Raw genomic sequence first — 17,126 nt, 5'->3', positions numbered from 1 at the left:
TGCAATATAACCTTGGTAGAGCATGGGTGGAATAGGCATTGTGGAGCTGTAAAACCTTGGTAGAGCATGGGTGGAGGAGGCATTGTGGTGCTGTAAAACCTTGGTAGAGCATGGGTGGAGTAGGCATTGTGGTGCTGTAAAACCTTGGTAGAGCATGGGTGGAGGAGGCATTGTGGTGCTGTAAAACCTTGGTAGAGCATGGGTGGAGTAGGCTTTGTGGTGCTGTAAAACCTTGGTAGAGCATGGGTGGAGTAGGCATTGTGGTGCTGTAAAACCTTGGTATAGCATGGGTGGAGTAGACATTGTGGTGCTGTAAAACCTTGGTAGAGCATGGGTGGAGTAGGCATTGTGGTGCTGTAAAACCTTGGTAGAGCATGGGTGGAGGAGGCATTGTGGTGCTGTAAAACCTTGGTAGAGCATGGGTGGAGTAGGCATTGTGGTGCTGTAAAACCTTGGTAGAGCATGGGTGGAGGAGGCATTGTGGTGCTGTAAAACCTTGGTAGAGCATGGGTGGAGTAGGCATTGTGGTGCTGTAAAACCTTGGTAGAGCATGGGTGGAGGAGGCATTGTGGTGCTGTAAAACCTTGGTAGAGCATGGGTGGAATAGGCATTGTGGTGCTGTAAAACCTTGGTAGAGCATGGGTGGAGTAGGCATCGTGGTGCTGTAAAACCTTGGTAGAGCATGGGTGGAATAGGCATTGTGGTGCTGTAAAACCTTGGTAGAGCATGGGTGGAGTAGGCATTGTGGTGCTGTAAAACCTTGGTAGAGCATGGGTGGAGGAGGCATTGTGGTGCCGGTAAACCTTGGTAGAGCATGGGTGGAGGAGGCATCGTGGTGCTGTAAAACCTTGGTATAGCATGGGTGGAATAGGCATTGTGGTGCTGTAAAACTGTGGTAGAGCATGGGTGGAGTAGGCATTGTGGTGCTGTAAAACCTTGGTAGAGCATGGGTGGAGGAGGCATTGTGATGCTGGTAAACCTTGGTAGAGCATGGGTGGAATAGGCATTGTGGTGCTGTAAAACCTTGGTAGAGCATGGGTGGAGTAGACATTGTGGTGCTGGTAAACCTTGGTAGAGCATGGGTGGAATAGGCATTGTGGTGCTGTACAACCTTGGTAGAGCATGGGTGGAGTAGGCATTGTGGTGCTGGTAAACCTTGGTAGAGCATGGGTGGAGTAGACATTGTGGTGCTGTAAAACCTTGGTAGAGCATGGGTGGAGTAGACATTGTGGTGCTGTAAAACCTTGGTAGAGCATGGGTGGAGTAGGCATTGTGGTGCTGTAAAATCTTGGTAGAGCATGGGTGGAATAAGCATTGTGGTGCTGTAAAACCTTGGTAGAGCATGGGTGGAGTAGGCATCGTGGTGCTGTAAAACCTTGGTAGAGCATGGGTGGAATAGGCATTGTGGTGCTGTAAAACCTTGGTAGAGCATGGGTGGAGTAGGCATTGTGGTGCTGTAAAACCTTGGTAGAGCATGGGTGGAGGAGGCATTGTGGTGCCGGTAAACCTTGGTAGAGCATGGGTGGAGTAGGCATTGTGGTGCTGTAAAACCTTGGTAGAGCATGGGTGGAGGAGGCATTGTGGTGCTGTAAAACCTTGGTAGAGCATGGGTGGAGTAGGCATTGTGGTGCTGTAAAACCTTGGTATAGCATGGGTGGAGTAGGCATTGTGGTGCTGTAAAACCTTGGTAGAGCATGGGTGGAGTAGGCATTGTGGTGCTGTAAAACCTTGGTAGAGCATGGGTGGAGGAGGCATTGTGGTGCTGTAAAACCTTGGTAGAGCATGGGTGGAGTAGGCATTGTGGTGCTGTAAAACCTTGGTAGAGCATGGGTGGAATAGGCATTGTGGTGCTGTAAAACCTTGGTAGAGCATGGGTGGAATAGGCATTGTGGTGCTGTAAAACCTTGGTAGAGCATGGGTGTAGTAGGCATCGTGGTGCTGTAAAACCTTGGTAGAGCATGGGTGGAATAGGCATTGTGGTGCTGTAAAACCTTGGTAGAGCATGGGTGGAGTAGGCATTGTGGTGCTGTAAAACCTTGGTAGAGCATGGGTGGAGGAGGCATTGTGGTGCCGGTAAACCTTGGTAGAGCATGGGTGGAGGAGGCATCGTGGTGCTGTAAAACCTTGGTATAGCATGGGTGGAATAGGCATTGTGGTGCTGTAAAACTGTGGTAGAGCATGGGTGGAGTAGGCATTGTGGTGCTGTAAAACCTTGGTAGAGCATGGGTGGAGGAGGCATTGTGATGCTGGTAAACCTTGGTAGAGCATGGGTGGAATAGGCATTGTGGTGCTGTAAAACCTTGGTAGAGCATGGGTGGAGTAGACATTGTGGTGCTGGTAAACCTTGGTAGAGCATGGGTGGAATAGGCATTGTGGTGCTGTACAACCTTGGTAGAGCATGGGTGGAGTAGGCATTGTGGTGCTGGTAAACCTTGGTAGAGCATGGGTGGAGTAGACATTGTGGTGCTGTAAAACCTTGGTAGAGCATGGGTGGAGTAGGCATTGTGGTGCTGTAAAACCTTGGTAGAGCATGGGTGGAGTAGGCATTGTGGTGCTGTAAAATCTTGGTAGAGCATGGGTGGAATAAGCATTGTGGTGCTGTAAAACCTTGGTAGAGCATGGGTGGAGTAGGCTTCGTGGTGCTGTAAAACCTTGGTAGAGCATGGGTGGAATAGGCATTGTGGTGCTGTAAAACCTTGGTAGAGCATGGGTGGAGTAGGCATTGTGGTGCTGTAAAACCTTGGTAGAGCATGGGTGGAGGAGGCATTGTGGTGCCGGTAAACCTTGGTAGAGCATGGGTGGAGGAGGCATCATGGTGCTGTAAAACCTTGGTATAGCTCGGGTGGAATAGGCATTGTGGTGCTGTAAAACCTTGGTATAGCATGGGTGGAGGAGGCATTGTGGTGCTGGTAAACCTTGGTATAGCATGGGTGGAGTAGGCATTGTGGTGCTGTAAAACCTTGGTAGAGCATGGGTGGAGTAGGCATTGTGGTGCTGTAAAACCTTGGTAGAGCATGGGTGGAGGAGGCATTGTGGTGCTGTAAAACCTTGGTAGAGCATGGGTGGAGTAGGCATTGTGGTGCTGTAAAACCTTGGTAGAGCATGGGTGGAGGAGGCATTGTGATGCTGGTAAACCTTGGTAGAGCATGGGTGGAATAGGCATTGTGGTGCTGTAAAACCTTGGTAGAGCATGGGTGGAGTAGACATTGTGGTGCTGGTAAACCTTGGTAGAGCATGGGTGGAATAGGCATTGTGGTGCTGTAAAACCTTGGTAGAGCATGGGTGGAGTAGGCATTGTGGTGCTGGTAAACCTTGGTAGAGCATGGGTGGAGTAGACATTGTGGTGCTGTAAAACCTTGGTAGAGCATGGGTGGAGTAGACATTGTGGTGCTGTAAAACCTTGGTAGAGCATGGGTGGAGTAGGCATCGTGGTGCTGTAAAACCTTGGTAGAGCATGGGTGGAATAGGCATTGTGGTGCTGTAAAACCTTGGTAGAGCATGGGTGGAGTAGGCATTGTGGTGCTGTAAAACCTTGGTAGAGCATGGGTGGAGGAGGCATCATGGTGCTGTAAAACCTTGGTATAGCATGGGTGGAATAGGCATTGTGGTGCTGTAAAACCTTGGTAGAGCATGGGTGGAGGAGGCACTGTGGTGCTGGTAAACCTTGGTATAGCATGGGTGGAGTAGGCATTGTGGTGCTGTAAAACCTTGGTAGAGCATGGGTGGAGTAGGCATTGTGGTGCTGTAAAACCTTGGTAGAACATGGGTGGAGGAGGCATTGTGGTGCTGTAAAACCTTGGTAGAGCATGGGTGGAGTAGGCATTGTGGTGCTGTAAAACCTTGGTAGAGCATGGGTGGAGTAGGCATTGTGGTGCTGTAAAACCTTGGTAGAGCATGGGTGGAATAGGCATTGTGGTGCTGTAAAACCTTGGTAGAGCATGGGTGGAGTAGGCATCGTGGTGCTGTAAAACCTTGGTAGAGCATGGGTGGAATAGGCATTGTGGTGCTGTAAAACCTTGGTAGAGCATGGGTGGAGTAGGCATTGTGGTGCTGTAAAACCTTGGTAGAGCATGGGTGGAGGAGGCATTGTGGTGCCGATAAACCTTGGTAGAGCATGGGTGGAGGAGGCATCGTGGTGCTGTAAAACCTTGGTAGAGCATGGGTGGAGGAGGCATTGTGGTGCTGGTAAACCTTGGTAGAGCATGGGTGGAATAGGCATTGTGGTGCTGTAAAACCGTGGTAGAGCATGGGTGGAGTAGGCATTGTGGTGCTGTAAAACCTTGGTAGAGCATGGGTGGAGGAGGCATTGTGGTGCTGGTAAACCTTGGTAGAGCATGGGTGGAATAGGCATTGTGGTGCTGTAAAACCTTGGTAGAGCATGGGTGGAGGAGGCATTGTGGTGCTGTAAAACCTTGGTATAGCATGGGTGGAATAGGCATTGTGGTGCTGTAAAACCGTGGTAGAGCATGGGTGGAGTAGGCATTGTGGTGCTGTAAAACCTTGGTAGAGCATGGGGTGAATAGGCATTGTGGTGCTGTAAAACCTTGGTAGAGCATGGGTGGAGGAGGCATTGTGGTGCCGGTAAACCTTGGTAGAGCATGGGTGGAGTAGGCATTGTGGTGCTGTAAAACCTTGGTAGAGCATGGGTGGAGGAGGCATTGTGGTGCTGGTAAACCTTGGTAGAGCATGGGTGGAGGAGGCATCGTGGTGCTGTAAAACCTTGGTATAGCATGGGTGGAGTAGGCATTGTGGTGCTGTAAAACCTTGGTAGAGCATGGGTGGAGTAGGCATTGTGGTGCTGTAAAACCTTGGTAGAGCATGGGTGGAGGAGGCATTGTGGTGCTGGTAAACCTTGGTAGAGCATGGGTGGAGGAGGCATCGTGGTGCTGTAAAACCTTGGTATAGCATGGGTGGAATAGGCATTGTGGTGCTGTAAAACCGTGGTAGAGCATGGGTGGAGTAGGCATTGTGGTGCTGTAAAACCTTGGTAGAGCATGGGTGGAGGAGGCATTGTGGTGCTGGTAATCCTTGGTAGAGCATGGGTGAATAGGCATTGTGGTGCTGTAAACCCTTGGTAGAGCATGGGTGGAGTAGACATTGTGGTGCTGGTAAACCTTGGTAAAGCATGGGTGGAATAGCTATTGTGGTGCTGTAAAACCTTGGTAGAGCATGGGTGGAGTAGACATTGTGGTGCTGTAAAACCTTGGTAGAGCATGGGTGGAGGAAGCATTGTGGTGCTGGTAAACCTTGGTAGAGCATGGGTGGAGGAGGCATCGTGGTGCTGTAAAACCTTGGTATAGCATGGGTGGCATAGGCATTGTGGTGCTGTAAAACCGTGGTAGAGCATGGGTGGAGTAGGCATTGTGGTGCTGTAAAACCTTGGTAGAGCATGGGTGGAGGAGGCATTGTGGTGCTGGTAAACCTTGGTAGAGCATGGGTGGAATAGGCATTGTGGTGCTGTTAAACCTTGGTAGAGCATGGGTGGAGTAGACATTGTGGTGCTGGTAAACCTTGGTGGAGCATGGGTGGAATAGGCATTGTGGTGCTGTAAAACCTTGGTAGAGCATGGGTGGAGTAGACATTGTGGTGCTGTAAAACCTTGGTAGAGCATGGGTGGAATAGACATTGTGGTGCTGTAAAACCTTGGTAGAGCATGGGTGGAGTAGGCATTGTGGTGCTGGTAAACCTTGGTAGAGCATGGGTGGAGTAGACATTGTGGTGCTGTAAATCCTTGGTAGAGCATGGGTGGAGTAGGCATTGTGGTGCTGTAAAACCTTGGTAGAGCATGGGTGGAGTAGGTATTGTGGTGCTGGTAAACCCTGGTAGAGCATGGGTGGAGTAGACATTGTGGTGCTGTAAACCTTGGTAGAGCATGGGTGGAGTAGGCATTGTGGTGCTGTAAAACCTTGGTAGAGCATGGGTGGAGTAGGCATTGTGGTGCTGTAAAACCTTGGTAGAGCATGGGTGGAATAGGCATTGTGGTGCTGTAAAACCTTGGTAGAGCATGGGTGGAGTAGGCATTGTGGTGCTGTAAAACCTTGGTAGAGCATGGGTGGAGTAGACATTGTGGTGCTGTAAAACCTTGGTAGAGCATGGGTGGAGTAGGCATTGTGGTGCTGTAAAACCTTGGTAGAGCATGGGTGGAGTAGGCATTGTGGTGCTGGTAAACCTTGGTAGAGCATGGGTGGAGTAGACATTGTGGTGCTGTAAAACCTTGGTAGAGCATGGGTGGAGTAGTCATTGTGGTGCTGTAAAACCTTGGTAGAGCATGGGTGGAGTAGACATTGTAGTGCTGTAAAACCTTGGTAGACATGGGTGGAGTAGGCATTGTGGTGCTGTAAAACCCTTGTAGAGCATGGGTGGAGTAGGTCAGTTGTGGTGCTGTAAAACCGTGGTAGAGCAATGGGTGGAATAGGCAATGGTGTGCTGGTAAAAACCTTGGTAGAGCATGGGTGGAGTAGGCAGCGTGGTGCTGGTAAACCCTGATAGAGCATTGGTGGAGTAGGACATTGTGGTTGTAAAAACCTTGGGAGACAATGGGTGGAGTAGGCATTGTGGTGGCTGGTAAACCCTTGGTAGAGCATGGGTGTGGAGTAGGCATTATGGTTGCTGTCAAACCTTGGTAGAGCAATGGGTGGGAGTAGGCATTGTGTGCTGTAAAACCTTGGTAGACCATGGGTGGAGTAGGCATTGTGGGTGCTGTAAAACCTTGGTAGAGCATGGGGTGGAATAGGCATTGTGGTGCTGGTAAACCTTGGTAGAGCATGGGTGGAGTAGGCAGCGTGGTGCTGGTAAACCCTGATAGAGCATGGGTGGAGTAGGCATTGTGGTGCTGTAAAACCTTGGTAGACATGGGTGGAGTAGGCATTGTGGTGCTGGTAAACCTTGGTAGAGCATGGGTGGAGTAGGCATTATGGTGCTGTAAAACCTTGGTAGAGCATGGGTGGAGTAGGCATTGTGGTGCTGTAAAACCTTGGTAGACCATGGGTGGAGTAGGCATTGTGGTGCTGTAAAACCTTGGTAGACCATGGGTGGAGTAGGCATTGTGGTGCTGTAAAACCTTGGGTAGAGCATGGGTGGAGTAGGCATTGTGGTGCTGTAAAACCTTGGTAGAGCATGGGTGGAGGAGGCATTGTGGTGCTGTAAAACCTTGGTAGAGCATGGGTGGAGTAGGCAGTGTGGTGCTGTAAAACCTTGGTAGAGCATGGGTGGAGTAGGCATTGTGATGCTGTAAAACCTTGGTAGAGCATGGGTGGAGGAGGCATCGTGGTGCTGTAAAACCTTGGTATAGCATGGGTGGCATAGGCATTGTGGTGCTGTAAAACCGTGGTAGAGCATGGGTGGAGTAGGCATTGTGGTGCTGTAAAACCTTGGTAGAGCATGGGTGGAGGAGGCATTGTGGTGCTGGTAAACCTTGGTAGAGCATGGGTGGAATAGGCATTGTGGTGCTGTTAAACCTTGGTAGAGCATGGGTGGAGTAGACATTGTGGTGCTGGTAAACCTTGGTGGAGCATGGGTGGAATAGGCATTGTGGTGCTGTAAAACCTTGGTAGAGCATGGGTGGAGTAGACATTGTGGTGCTGTAAAACCTTGGTAGAGCATGGGTGGAATAGACATTGTGGTGCTGTAAAACCTTGGTAGAGCATGGGTGGAGTAGGCATTGTGGTGCTGGTAAACCTTGGTAGAGCATGGGTGGAGTAGACATTGTGGTGCTGTAAAACCTTGGTAGAGCATGGGTGGAGTAGGCATTGTGGTGCTGTAAAACCTTGGTAGAGCATGGGTGGAGTAGGTATTGTGGTGCTGGTAAACCCTGGTAGAGCATGGGTGGAGTAGACATTGTGGTGCTGTAAAACCTTGGTAGAGCATGGGTGGAGTAGGCATTGTGGTGCTGTAAAACCTTGGTAGAGCATGGGTGGAGTAGACATTGTGGTGCTGTAAAACCTTGGTAGAGCATGGGTGGAGTAGGCATTGTGTTGCTGTAAAACCTTGGTAGAGCATGGGTGGAGTAGACATTGTGGTGCTGTAAAACCTTGGTAGAGCATGGGTGGAGTAGACATTGTGGTGCTGTAAAACCTTGGTAGAGCATGGGTGGAGTAGTCATTGTGGTGCTGTAAAACCTTGGTAGAGCATGGGTGGAGTAGACATTGTAGTGCTGTAAAACCTTGGTAGAGCATGGGTGGAGTAGGCATTGTGGTGCTGTAAAACCTTGGTAGAGCATGGGTGGAGTAGGCATTGTGGTGCTGTAAAACCTTGGTCGAGCATGGGTGGAATAGGCATTGTGGTGCTGGTAAACCTTGGTAGAGCATGGGTGGAGTAGGCAGCGTGGTGCTGGTAAACCCTGATAGAGCATGGGTGGAGTAGGCATTGTGGTGCTGTAAAACCTTGGTAGACCATGGGTGGAGTAGGCATTGTGGTGCTGGTAAACCTTGGTAGAGCATGGGTTGAGTAGGCATTATGGTGCTGTAAAACCTTGGTAGAGCATGGGTGGAGTAGGCATTGTGGTGCTGTAAAACCTTGGTAGACCATGGGTGGAGTAGGCATTGTGGTGCTGTAAAACCTTGGTAGACCATGGGTGGAGTAGGCATTGTGGTGCTGTAAAACCTTGGTAGAGCATGGGTGGAGTAGGCATTGTGGTGCTGTAAAACCTTGGTAGAGCATGGGTGGAGGAGGCATTGTGGTGCTGGTAAACCTTGGTAGAGCATGGGTGGAGTAGGCAGTGTGGTGCTGTAAAACCTTGGTAGAGCATGGGTGGAGTAGGCAGTGTTGTGCTGTAAAACCTTGGTAGAGCATGGGTGGAGTAGGCATTGTGGTGCTGTAAAACCTTGGTAGAGCATGGGTGGAGGAGGCATTGTGGTGCTGTAAAACCTTGGTAGAGCATGGGTGGAGTAGGCAGTGTGGTGCTGTAAAACCTTGGTAGAGCATGGGTGGAGTAGGCATTGTGATGCTGTAAAACCTTGGTAGAGCATGGGTGGAGTAGGCATTGTGGTGCTGTAAAACCTTGGTAGAGCATGGGTGGAGTAGGCATTGTGGTGCTGTAAAACCTTGGTAGAGCATGGGTGGAATAGGCATTGTGATGCTGGTAAACCTTGGTAGAGCATGGGTGGAGTAGGCAGCGTGGTGCTGTAAAACCTTGGTAGAGCATGGGTGGAGTAGGCATTGTGGTGCTGTAAAACCTTGGTAGAGCATGGGTGGAGGAGGCATTGTGGTGCTGGTAAACCTTGGTAGAGCATGGGTGGAGGAGGCATCGTGGTGCTGTAAAACCTTGGTATAGCATGGGTGGAGTAGGCATTGTGGTGCTGTAAAACCTTGGTAGAGCATGGGTGGAGTAGGCATTGTGGTGCTGTAAAACCTTGGTAGAGCATGGGTGGAGGAGGCATTGTGGTGCTGGTAAACCTTGGTAGAGCATGGGTGGAGGAGGCATCGTGGTGCTGTAAAACCTTGGTATAGCATGGGTGGAATAGGCATTGTGGTGCTGTAAAACCGTGGTAGAGCATGGGTGGAGTAGGCATTGTGGTGCTGTAAAACCTTGGTAGAGCATGGGTGGAGGAGGCATTGTGGTGCTGGTAATCCTTGGTAGAGCATGGGTGAATAGGCATTGTGGTGCTGTAAACCCTTGGTAGAGCATGGGTGGAGTAGACATTGTGGTGCTGGTAAACCTTGGTAAAGCATGGGTGGAATAGCTATTGTGGTGCTGTAAAACCTTGGTAGAGCATGGGTGGAGTAGACATTGTGGTGCTGTAAAACCTTGGTAGAGCATGGGTGGAGGAAGCATTGTGGTGCTGGTAAACCTTGGTAGAGCATGGGTGGAGGAGGCATCGTGGTGCTGTAAAACCTTGGTATAGCATGGGTGGCATAGGCATTGTGGTGCTGTAAAACCGTGGTAGAGCATGGGTGGAGTAGGCATTGTGGTGCTGTAAAACCTTGGTAGAGCATGGGTGGAGGAGGCATTGTGGTGCTGGTAAACCTTGGTAGAGCATGGGTGGAATAGGCATTGTGGTGCTGTTAAACCTTGGTAGAGCATGGGTGGAGTAGACATTGTGGTGCTGGTAAACCTTGGTGGAGCATGGGTGGAATAGGCATTGTGGTGCTGTAAAACCTTGGTAGAGCATGGGTGGAGTAGACATTGTGGTGCTGTAAAACCTTGGTAGAGCATGGGTGGAATAGACATTGTGGTGCTGTAAAACCTTGGTAGAGCATGGGTGGAGTAGGCATTGTGGTGCTGGTAAACCTTGGTAGAGCATGGGTGGAGTAGACATTGTGGTGCTGTAAATCCTTGGTAGAGCATGGGTGGAGTAGGCATTGTGGTGCTGTAAAACCTTGGTAGAGCATGGGTGGAGTAGGTATTGTGGTGCTGGTAAACCCTGGTAGAGCATGGGTGGAGTAGACATTGTGGTGCTGTAAAACCTTGGTAGAGCATGGGTGGAGTAGGCATTGTGGTGCTGTAAAACCTTGGTAGAGCATGGGTGGAGTAGGCATTGTGGTGCTGTAAAACCTTGGTAGAGCATGGGTGGAATAGGCATTGTGGTGCTGTAAAACCTTGGTAGAGCATGGGTGGAGTAGGCATTGTGGTGCTGTAAAACCTTGGTAGAGCATGGGTGGAGTAGACATTGTGGTGCTGTAAAACCTTGGTAGAGCATGGGTGGAGTAGGCATTGTGGTGCTGTAAAACCTTGGTAGAGCATGGGTGGAGTAGGCATTGTGGTGCTGGTAAACCTTGGTAGAGCATGGGTGGAGTAGACATTGTGGTGCTGTAAAACCTTGGTAGAGCATGGGTGGAGTAGTCATTGTGGTGCTGTAAAACCTTGGTAGAGCATGGGTGGAGTAGACATTGTAGTGCTGTAAAACCTTGGTAGAGCATGGGTGGAGTAGGCATTGTGGTGCTGTAAAACCTTGGTAGAGCATGGGTGGAGTAGGCATTGTGGTGCTGTAAAACCTTGGTAGAGCATGGGTGGAATAGGCATTGTGGTGCTGGTAAACCTTGGTAGAGCATGGGTGGAGTAGGCAGCGTGGTGCTGGTAAACCCTGATAGAGCATGGGTGGAGTAGGCATTGTGGTGCTGTAAAACCTTGGTAGACCATGGGTGGAGTAGGCATTGTGGTGCTGGTAAACCTTGGTAGAGCATGGGTGGAGTAGGCATTATGGTGCTGTAAAACCTTGGTAGAGCATGGGTGGAGTAGGCATTGTGGTGCTGTAAAACCTTGGTAGACCATGGGTGGAGTAGGCATTGTGGTGCTGTAAAACCTTGGTAGACCATGGGTGGAGTAGGCATTGTGGTGCTGTAAAACCTTGGTAGAGCATGGGTGGAGTAGGCATTGTGGTGCTGTAAAACCTTGGTAGAGCATGGGTGGAGGAGGCATTGTGGTGCTGTAAAACCTTGGTAGAGCATGGGTGGAGTAGGCAGTGTGGTGCTGTAAAACCTTGGTAGAGCATGGGTGGAGTAGGCATTGTGATGCTGTAAAACCTTGGTAGAGCATGGGTGGAGGAGGCATCGTGGTGCTGTAAAACCTTGGTATAGCATGGGTGGCATAGGCATTGTGGTGCTGTAAAACCGTGGTAGAGCATGGGTGGAGTAGGCATTGTGGTGCTGTAAAACCTTGGTAGAGCATGGGTGGAGGAGGCATTGTGGTGCTGGTAAACCTTGGTAGAGCATGGGTGGAATAGGCATTGTGGTGCTGTTAAACCTTGGTAGAGCATGGGTGGAGTAGACATTGTGGTGCTGGTAAACCTTGGTGGAGCATGGGTGGAATAGGCATTGTGGTGCTGTAAAACCTTGGTAGAGCATGGGTGGAGTAGACATTGTGGTGCTGTAAAACCTTGGTAGAGCATGGGTGGAATAGACATTGTGGTGCTGTAAAACCTTGGTAGAGCATGGGTGGAGTAGGCATTGTGGTGCTGGTAAACCTTGGTAGAGCATGGGTGGAGTAGACATTGTGGTGCTGTAAAACCTTGGTAGAGCATGGGTGGAGTAGGCATTGTGGTGCTGTAAAACCTTGGTAGAGCATGGGTGGAGTAGGTATTGTGGTGCTGGTAAACCCTGGTAGAGCATGGGTGGAGTAGACATTGTGGTGCTGTAAAACCTTGGTAGAGCATGGGTGGAGTAGGCATTGTGGTGCTGTAAAACCTTGGTAGAGCATGGGTGGAGTAGACATTGTGGTGCTGTAAAACCTTGGTAGAGCATGGGTGGAGTAGGCATTGTGTTGCTGTAAAACCTTGGTAGAGCATGGGTGGAGTAGACATTGTGGTGCTGTAAAACCTTGGTAGAGCATGGGTGGAGTAGACATTGTGGTGCTGTAAAACCTTGGTAGAGCATGGGTGGAGTAGTCATTGTGGTGCTGTAAAACCTTGGTAGAGCATGGGTGGAGTAGACATTGTAGTGCTGTAAAACCTTGGTAGAGCATGGGTGGAGTAGGCATTGTGGTGCTGTAAAACCTTGGTAGAGCATGGGTGGAGTAGGCATTGTGGTGCTGTAAAACCTTGGTCGAGCATGGGTGGAATAGGCATTGTGGTGCTGGTAAACCTTGGTAGAGCATGGGTGGAGTAGGCAGCGTGGTGCTGGTAAACCCTGATAGAGCATGGGTGGAGTAGGCATTGTGGTGCTGTAAAACCTTGGTAGACCATGGGTGGAGTAGGCATTGTGGTGCTGGTAAACCTTGGTAGAGCATGGGTTGAGTAGGCATTATGGTGCTGTAAAACCTTGGTAGAGCATGGGTGGAGTAGGCATTGTGGTGCTGTAAAACCTTGGTAGACCATGGGTGGAGTAGGCATTGTGGTGCTGTAAAACCTTGGTAGACCATGGGTGGAGTAGGCATTGTGGTGCTGTAAAACCTTGGTAGAGCATGGGTGGAGTAGGCATTGTGGTGCTGTAAAACCTTGGTAGAGCATGGGTGGAGGAGGCATTGTGGTGCTGGTAAACCTTGGTAGAGCATGGGTGGAGTAGGCAGTGTGGTGCTGTAAAACCTTGGTAGAGCATGGGTGGAGTAGGCAGTGTTGTGCTGTAAAACCTTGGTAGAGCATGGGTGGAGTAGGCATTGTGGTGCTGTAAAACCTTGGTAGAGCATGGGTGGAGGAGGCATTGTGGTGCTGTAAAACCTTGGTAGAGCATGGGTGGAGTAGGCAGTGTGGTGCTGTAAAACCTTGGTAGAGCATGGGTGGAGTAGGCATTGTGATGCTGTAAAACCTTGGTAGAGCATGGGTGGAGTAGGCATTGTGGTGCTGTAAAACCTTGGTAGAGCATGGGTGGAGTAGGCATTGTGGTGCTGTAAAACCTTGGTAGAGCATGGGTGGAATAGGCATTGTGATGCTGGTAAACCTTGGTAGAGCATGGGTGGAGTAGGCAGCGTGGTGCTGGTAAACCCTGATAGAGCATGGGTGGAGTAGGCATTGTGGTGCTGTAAAACCTTGGTAGACCATGGGTGGAGTAGGCATTGTGGTGCTGGTAAACCTTGGTAGAGCATGGGTGGAGTAGGCATTATGGTGCTGTAAAACCTTGGTAGAGCATGGGTGGAGTAGGCATTGTGGTGCTGTAAAACCTTGGTAGACCATGGGTGGAGTAGGCATTGTGGTGCTGTAAAACCTTGGTAGAGCATGGGTGGAGGAGGCATTGTGGTGCTGGTAAACCTTGGTAGAGCATGGGTGGAGTAGGCAGTGTGGTGCTGTAAAACCTTGGTAGAGCATGGGTGGAGTAGGCAGTGTTGTGCTGTAAAACCTTGGTAGAGCATGGGTGGAGTAGGCATTGTGGTGCTGTAAAACCTTGGTAGAGCATGGGTGGAGTAGGCATTGTGGTGCTGTAAAACCTTGGTAGAGCATGGGTGGAGTAGGCAGTGTGGTGCTGTAAAACCTTGGTAGAGCATGGGTGGAGTAGGCATTGTGATGCTGTAAAACCTTGGTAGAGCATGGGTGGAGTAGGCATTGTGGTGCTGTAAAACCTTGGTAGAGCATGGGTGGAGTAGGCATTGTGGTGCTGTAAAACCTTGGTAGAGCATGGGTGGAGTAGGCATTGTGGTGCTGTAAAACCTTGGTAGAGCATGGGTGGAGTAGGCAGTGTGGTGCTGTAAAACCTTGGTAGAGCATGGGTGGAGTAGGCAGTGTGGTGCTGTAAAACCTTGGTAGAGCATGGGTGGAGTAGGCATTGTGGTGCTGTAAAACCTTGGTAGAGCATGGGTGGAGTAGGCATTGTGGTGCTGTAAAACCTTGGTAGAGCATGGGTGGAGTAGGCATTGTGGTGCTGTAAAACCTTGGTAGAGCATGGGTGGAGTAGGCATTGTGGTGCTGTAAAACCTTGGTAGAGCATGGCTGGAGTAGGCATTGTGGTGCTCATGTGAATTGACTTTCTTTTCCAGTTTCAGACCAATGTCTACTTCTCCCATAAAACTGGCAAGAAGGTTTGCTGTGTCTGTCAGCGTAGTGTCCAGAGCATGGAGGCGCTACCAGGAGACAAGCCAGTACATCAGGAGATGTGGAGGAGGCCGTAGGAGGGCAACAACCCAGCAGCAGGACCTCTACCTCCGCCTTTGTGCAAGGAGGAGCAGGAGGAGCACTGTCTTCTTCTCCCTTAAAACTTCTCCCATAAATATCTGGTCTAGGCTGCAGGGTAAAATCAATGGCACCACTCCTGATGTAACAACAGCAGACTTTTTATTGCAGACTGAACATGGTGACATCAAAGAACAAATCTGAACAATATACAGTACATTTAACATGAATGGTTAAAATACATTATTTAAACATACTTTTAGTTTCCTGTCACATATATATTAAAACTAGTACACAAATAGACTCCACATATACAAACAAACTTAAATATAGCGTTTAACCGTCACATACAGCAATATTAAAATGGAATGTTGAGTTCAGACGACGTTGGAGCATTGTTACATCATCAAGAGGAGACGGGAAGACTAGGGAGTAGGGAGTAGGGGGTAGGGTGTAGGGGGTAGGGAGTAGGGAGTAGGGGGTAGAGAGTAGGGGGTAGGGGGTAGGGAGTAGGGGGTAGGGGGTAGGGAGTAGGGGGTAGGGAGTAGGGAGTAGGGGGTAGGGAGTAGGGGGTAGGGGGTAGGGAGTAGGGGGTAGGGAGTAGGGAGTAGGGAGTAGGGAGTAGGGGACCGGACGGATCTCAACACCACAAAGCATTCTGTCCATCACATCTGTATCCCAAAGTGACAGAGCCCTGGGCAAAAGTAGTGCACTATATATGGCAAATAGGGTGCCATTTGGGATGCGATCCATGTCCTCTTTGCATCGGTCCAGGTTCTTTAAAACAGAACCGTGATACAGAACCGTAGATACTAGCAGCTTCGCTTTCTTCCTCACCAATCAATCAATCAATTAACCAATCATCATTAAATGAATAACTGAATCATCCTCTAAGTCCCGTTTCAGTCGACGTGATCCAGGGTGAAGAGATAACAGAACCTGTCGAGACGTTTCAGTGTCAGAATCCGTGAGCAGGTCATGTCATGACAGACCAACCAATCAGGGACAACAGTGTGATACTGCCTCATTCAGACACTCCCACTGACTACAAGAGAACCTAATCCTGTGCCGTCACTCTCACCAACCTCCAGACAACCAATCCTGTGCAGTCTCTTATGGCGGTGCACCTCCCACTGACCACCACACAACCAATCCATTCTCACTGACAAAGACAAACAAACCAATCGTGTGTCATTGCCGTGGCAATGGATTTAACCCGTGAGGATGTCACAAGTGGTTCACTACGGAACATGGTGCCATTTGGGACAGACCCATAGAGATCCACCCACAGCCATGAGCCATCAGTGGGAGACAGGACGAGTCAGAATGGACGAGTGTGATGGAGAGAGAGGGGTGTCGGGAGGAGGAAAGGGGGGGGGGGGGGGGGGGGGGGGGGGGGGGCGTAAAGCTGCCTGAGACATGTGTAAAATAACCTCCACTCTGGGTTAGGATTTGGGTGGGGTCTGAGGGGGGTACAAGTCCATCATGGAGAGGGAAGAGGTTGTGTGTAGTGAGTCTGACGGAGGGATGGGGGGGGGACTACAGGTGTGTACCTCCCTGACATGGGGAGTCCGTCCTAGTTAGTTAGTCAATTCATAGGAATGTCTATGATGTATCCCATAGGTAATAATTCATGGAGGTTTATAGCCAGGAGTCTATAGCAGTCAATGGGAGTCTATAGGAGTCTATGGTTCTGGTCTATCATGAGTCTATAGGAGTCTATGGTTCTGGTCTATCATGAGTCTATAGGAGTCTATGGTTCTGGTCTATCATGAGTCTATAGGAGTCTATGGTTCTGGTCTATCATGAGTCTATAGGAGTCTATGGTTCTGGTCTATCATGAGTCTATAGGAGTCTATGGTTCTGGTCTATTATGAGTCTATAGGATGCCCTCTGGGGTTCTGGTCTATCATGAGTCTATGGTTCTGGTCTATCATGAGTTTATAGGAGTCTATGGTTCTGGTCTATCATGAGTCTATAGGATGCCCTCTGGGGTTCTGGTCTATCATGAGTCTATAGGATGCCCTCTATGGTTCTGGTCTATCATGAGTCTATAGGATGCCCTCTATGGTTCTGGTCTATCATGAGTCTATAGGATGCCCTCTAGGGTTCTGGCCTATCATGAGTCTATAGGATGCCCTCTATGGTTCTGGTCTATCATGAGTCTATAGGATGCCCTCTAGGGTTCTGGCCTACAGGTATGAGTCCATGGAAGGAGCGTAGCTGAACCCTAGGAAGGCCTCGGCTGCCTCCTTGATGCTAGCAGTGATGAGGGAGGAGTCAGGGGAACAGCCAATGGATGAGGGGACGGGTTCGTCTGTGAACTCCGTGTCAAAGTGGCGAAGGTCGTTAGGGCCCGTCTGGAGAGAGAGAGAGATTCAATAAATGTGATTTATTGAACTGAATGTATGAACAAACTATTGAAGGGAATGTACTGGAACGTGTCCTGTATGTTGTGCTATTGAAGGGAACGTACCACGTTTGGATTGAAAGGGGGGGTGAGCTTCTTAGTGGTCAGGTCATCCCAGTTGATGGGGGAGAAGAACATGTGGTTCTTGATCTCCTCCTGAGAGAGAGAGAGAGAGAGAGAGAGAGAGAGAGAGAGAGAGAGGAAAGTCTTAGATACATAATTACAAGTGTAATTTACACACACAC

At 49.8% G+C, this 17,126-nt stretch overlaps 1 protein-coding gene across 1 annotated transcript; it reads right to left on the bottom strand.

Moving 5' to 3' along the window:
* Positions 1-14,616: 14,616 nt before the first annotated feature.
* Positions 14,617-17,037, bottom strand: LOC116376484 (serine/threonine-protein kinase Sgk1; the record flags this gene model as incomplete). Its single annotated transcript, XM_031836737.1, is given in 2 exon segments — positions 14,617-16,831; positions 16,948-17,037. Coding segments are annotated over 2 exon segments (258 nt in total), but the record flags the coding sequence as incomplete, so codon positions are not given.
* Positions 17,038-17,126: the final 89 nt, after the last annotated feature.

This window comes from Oncorhynchus kisutch, linkage group LG12 (genome assembly GCF_002021735.2).
Source record: "Oncorhynchus kisutch isolate 150728-3 linkage group LG12, Okis_V2, whole genome shotgun sequence".
NCBI lineage: Eukaryota > Metazoa > Chordata > Actinopteri > Salmoniformes > Salmonidae > Oncorhynchus > Oncorhynchus kisutch.
The sequence above is the reverse complement of the archived record's forward strand: the minus strand, read 5'-3'. Positions and strand labels throughout refer to the sequence as shown.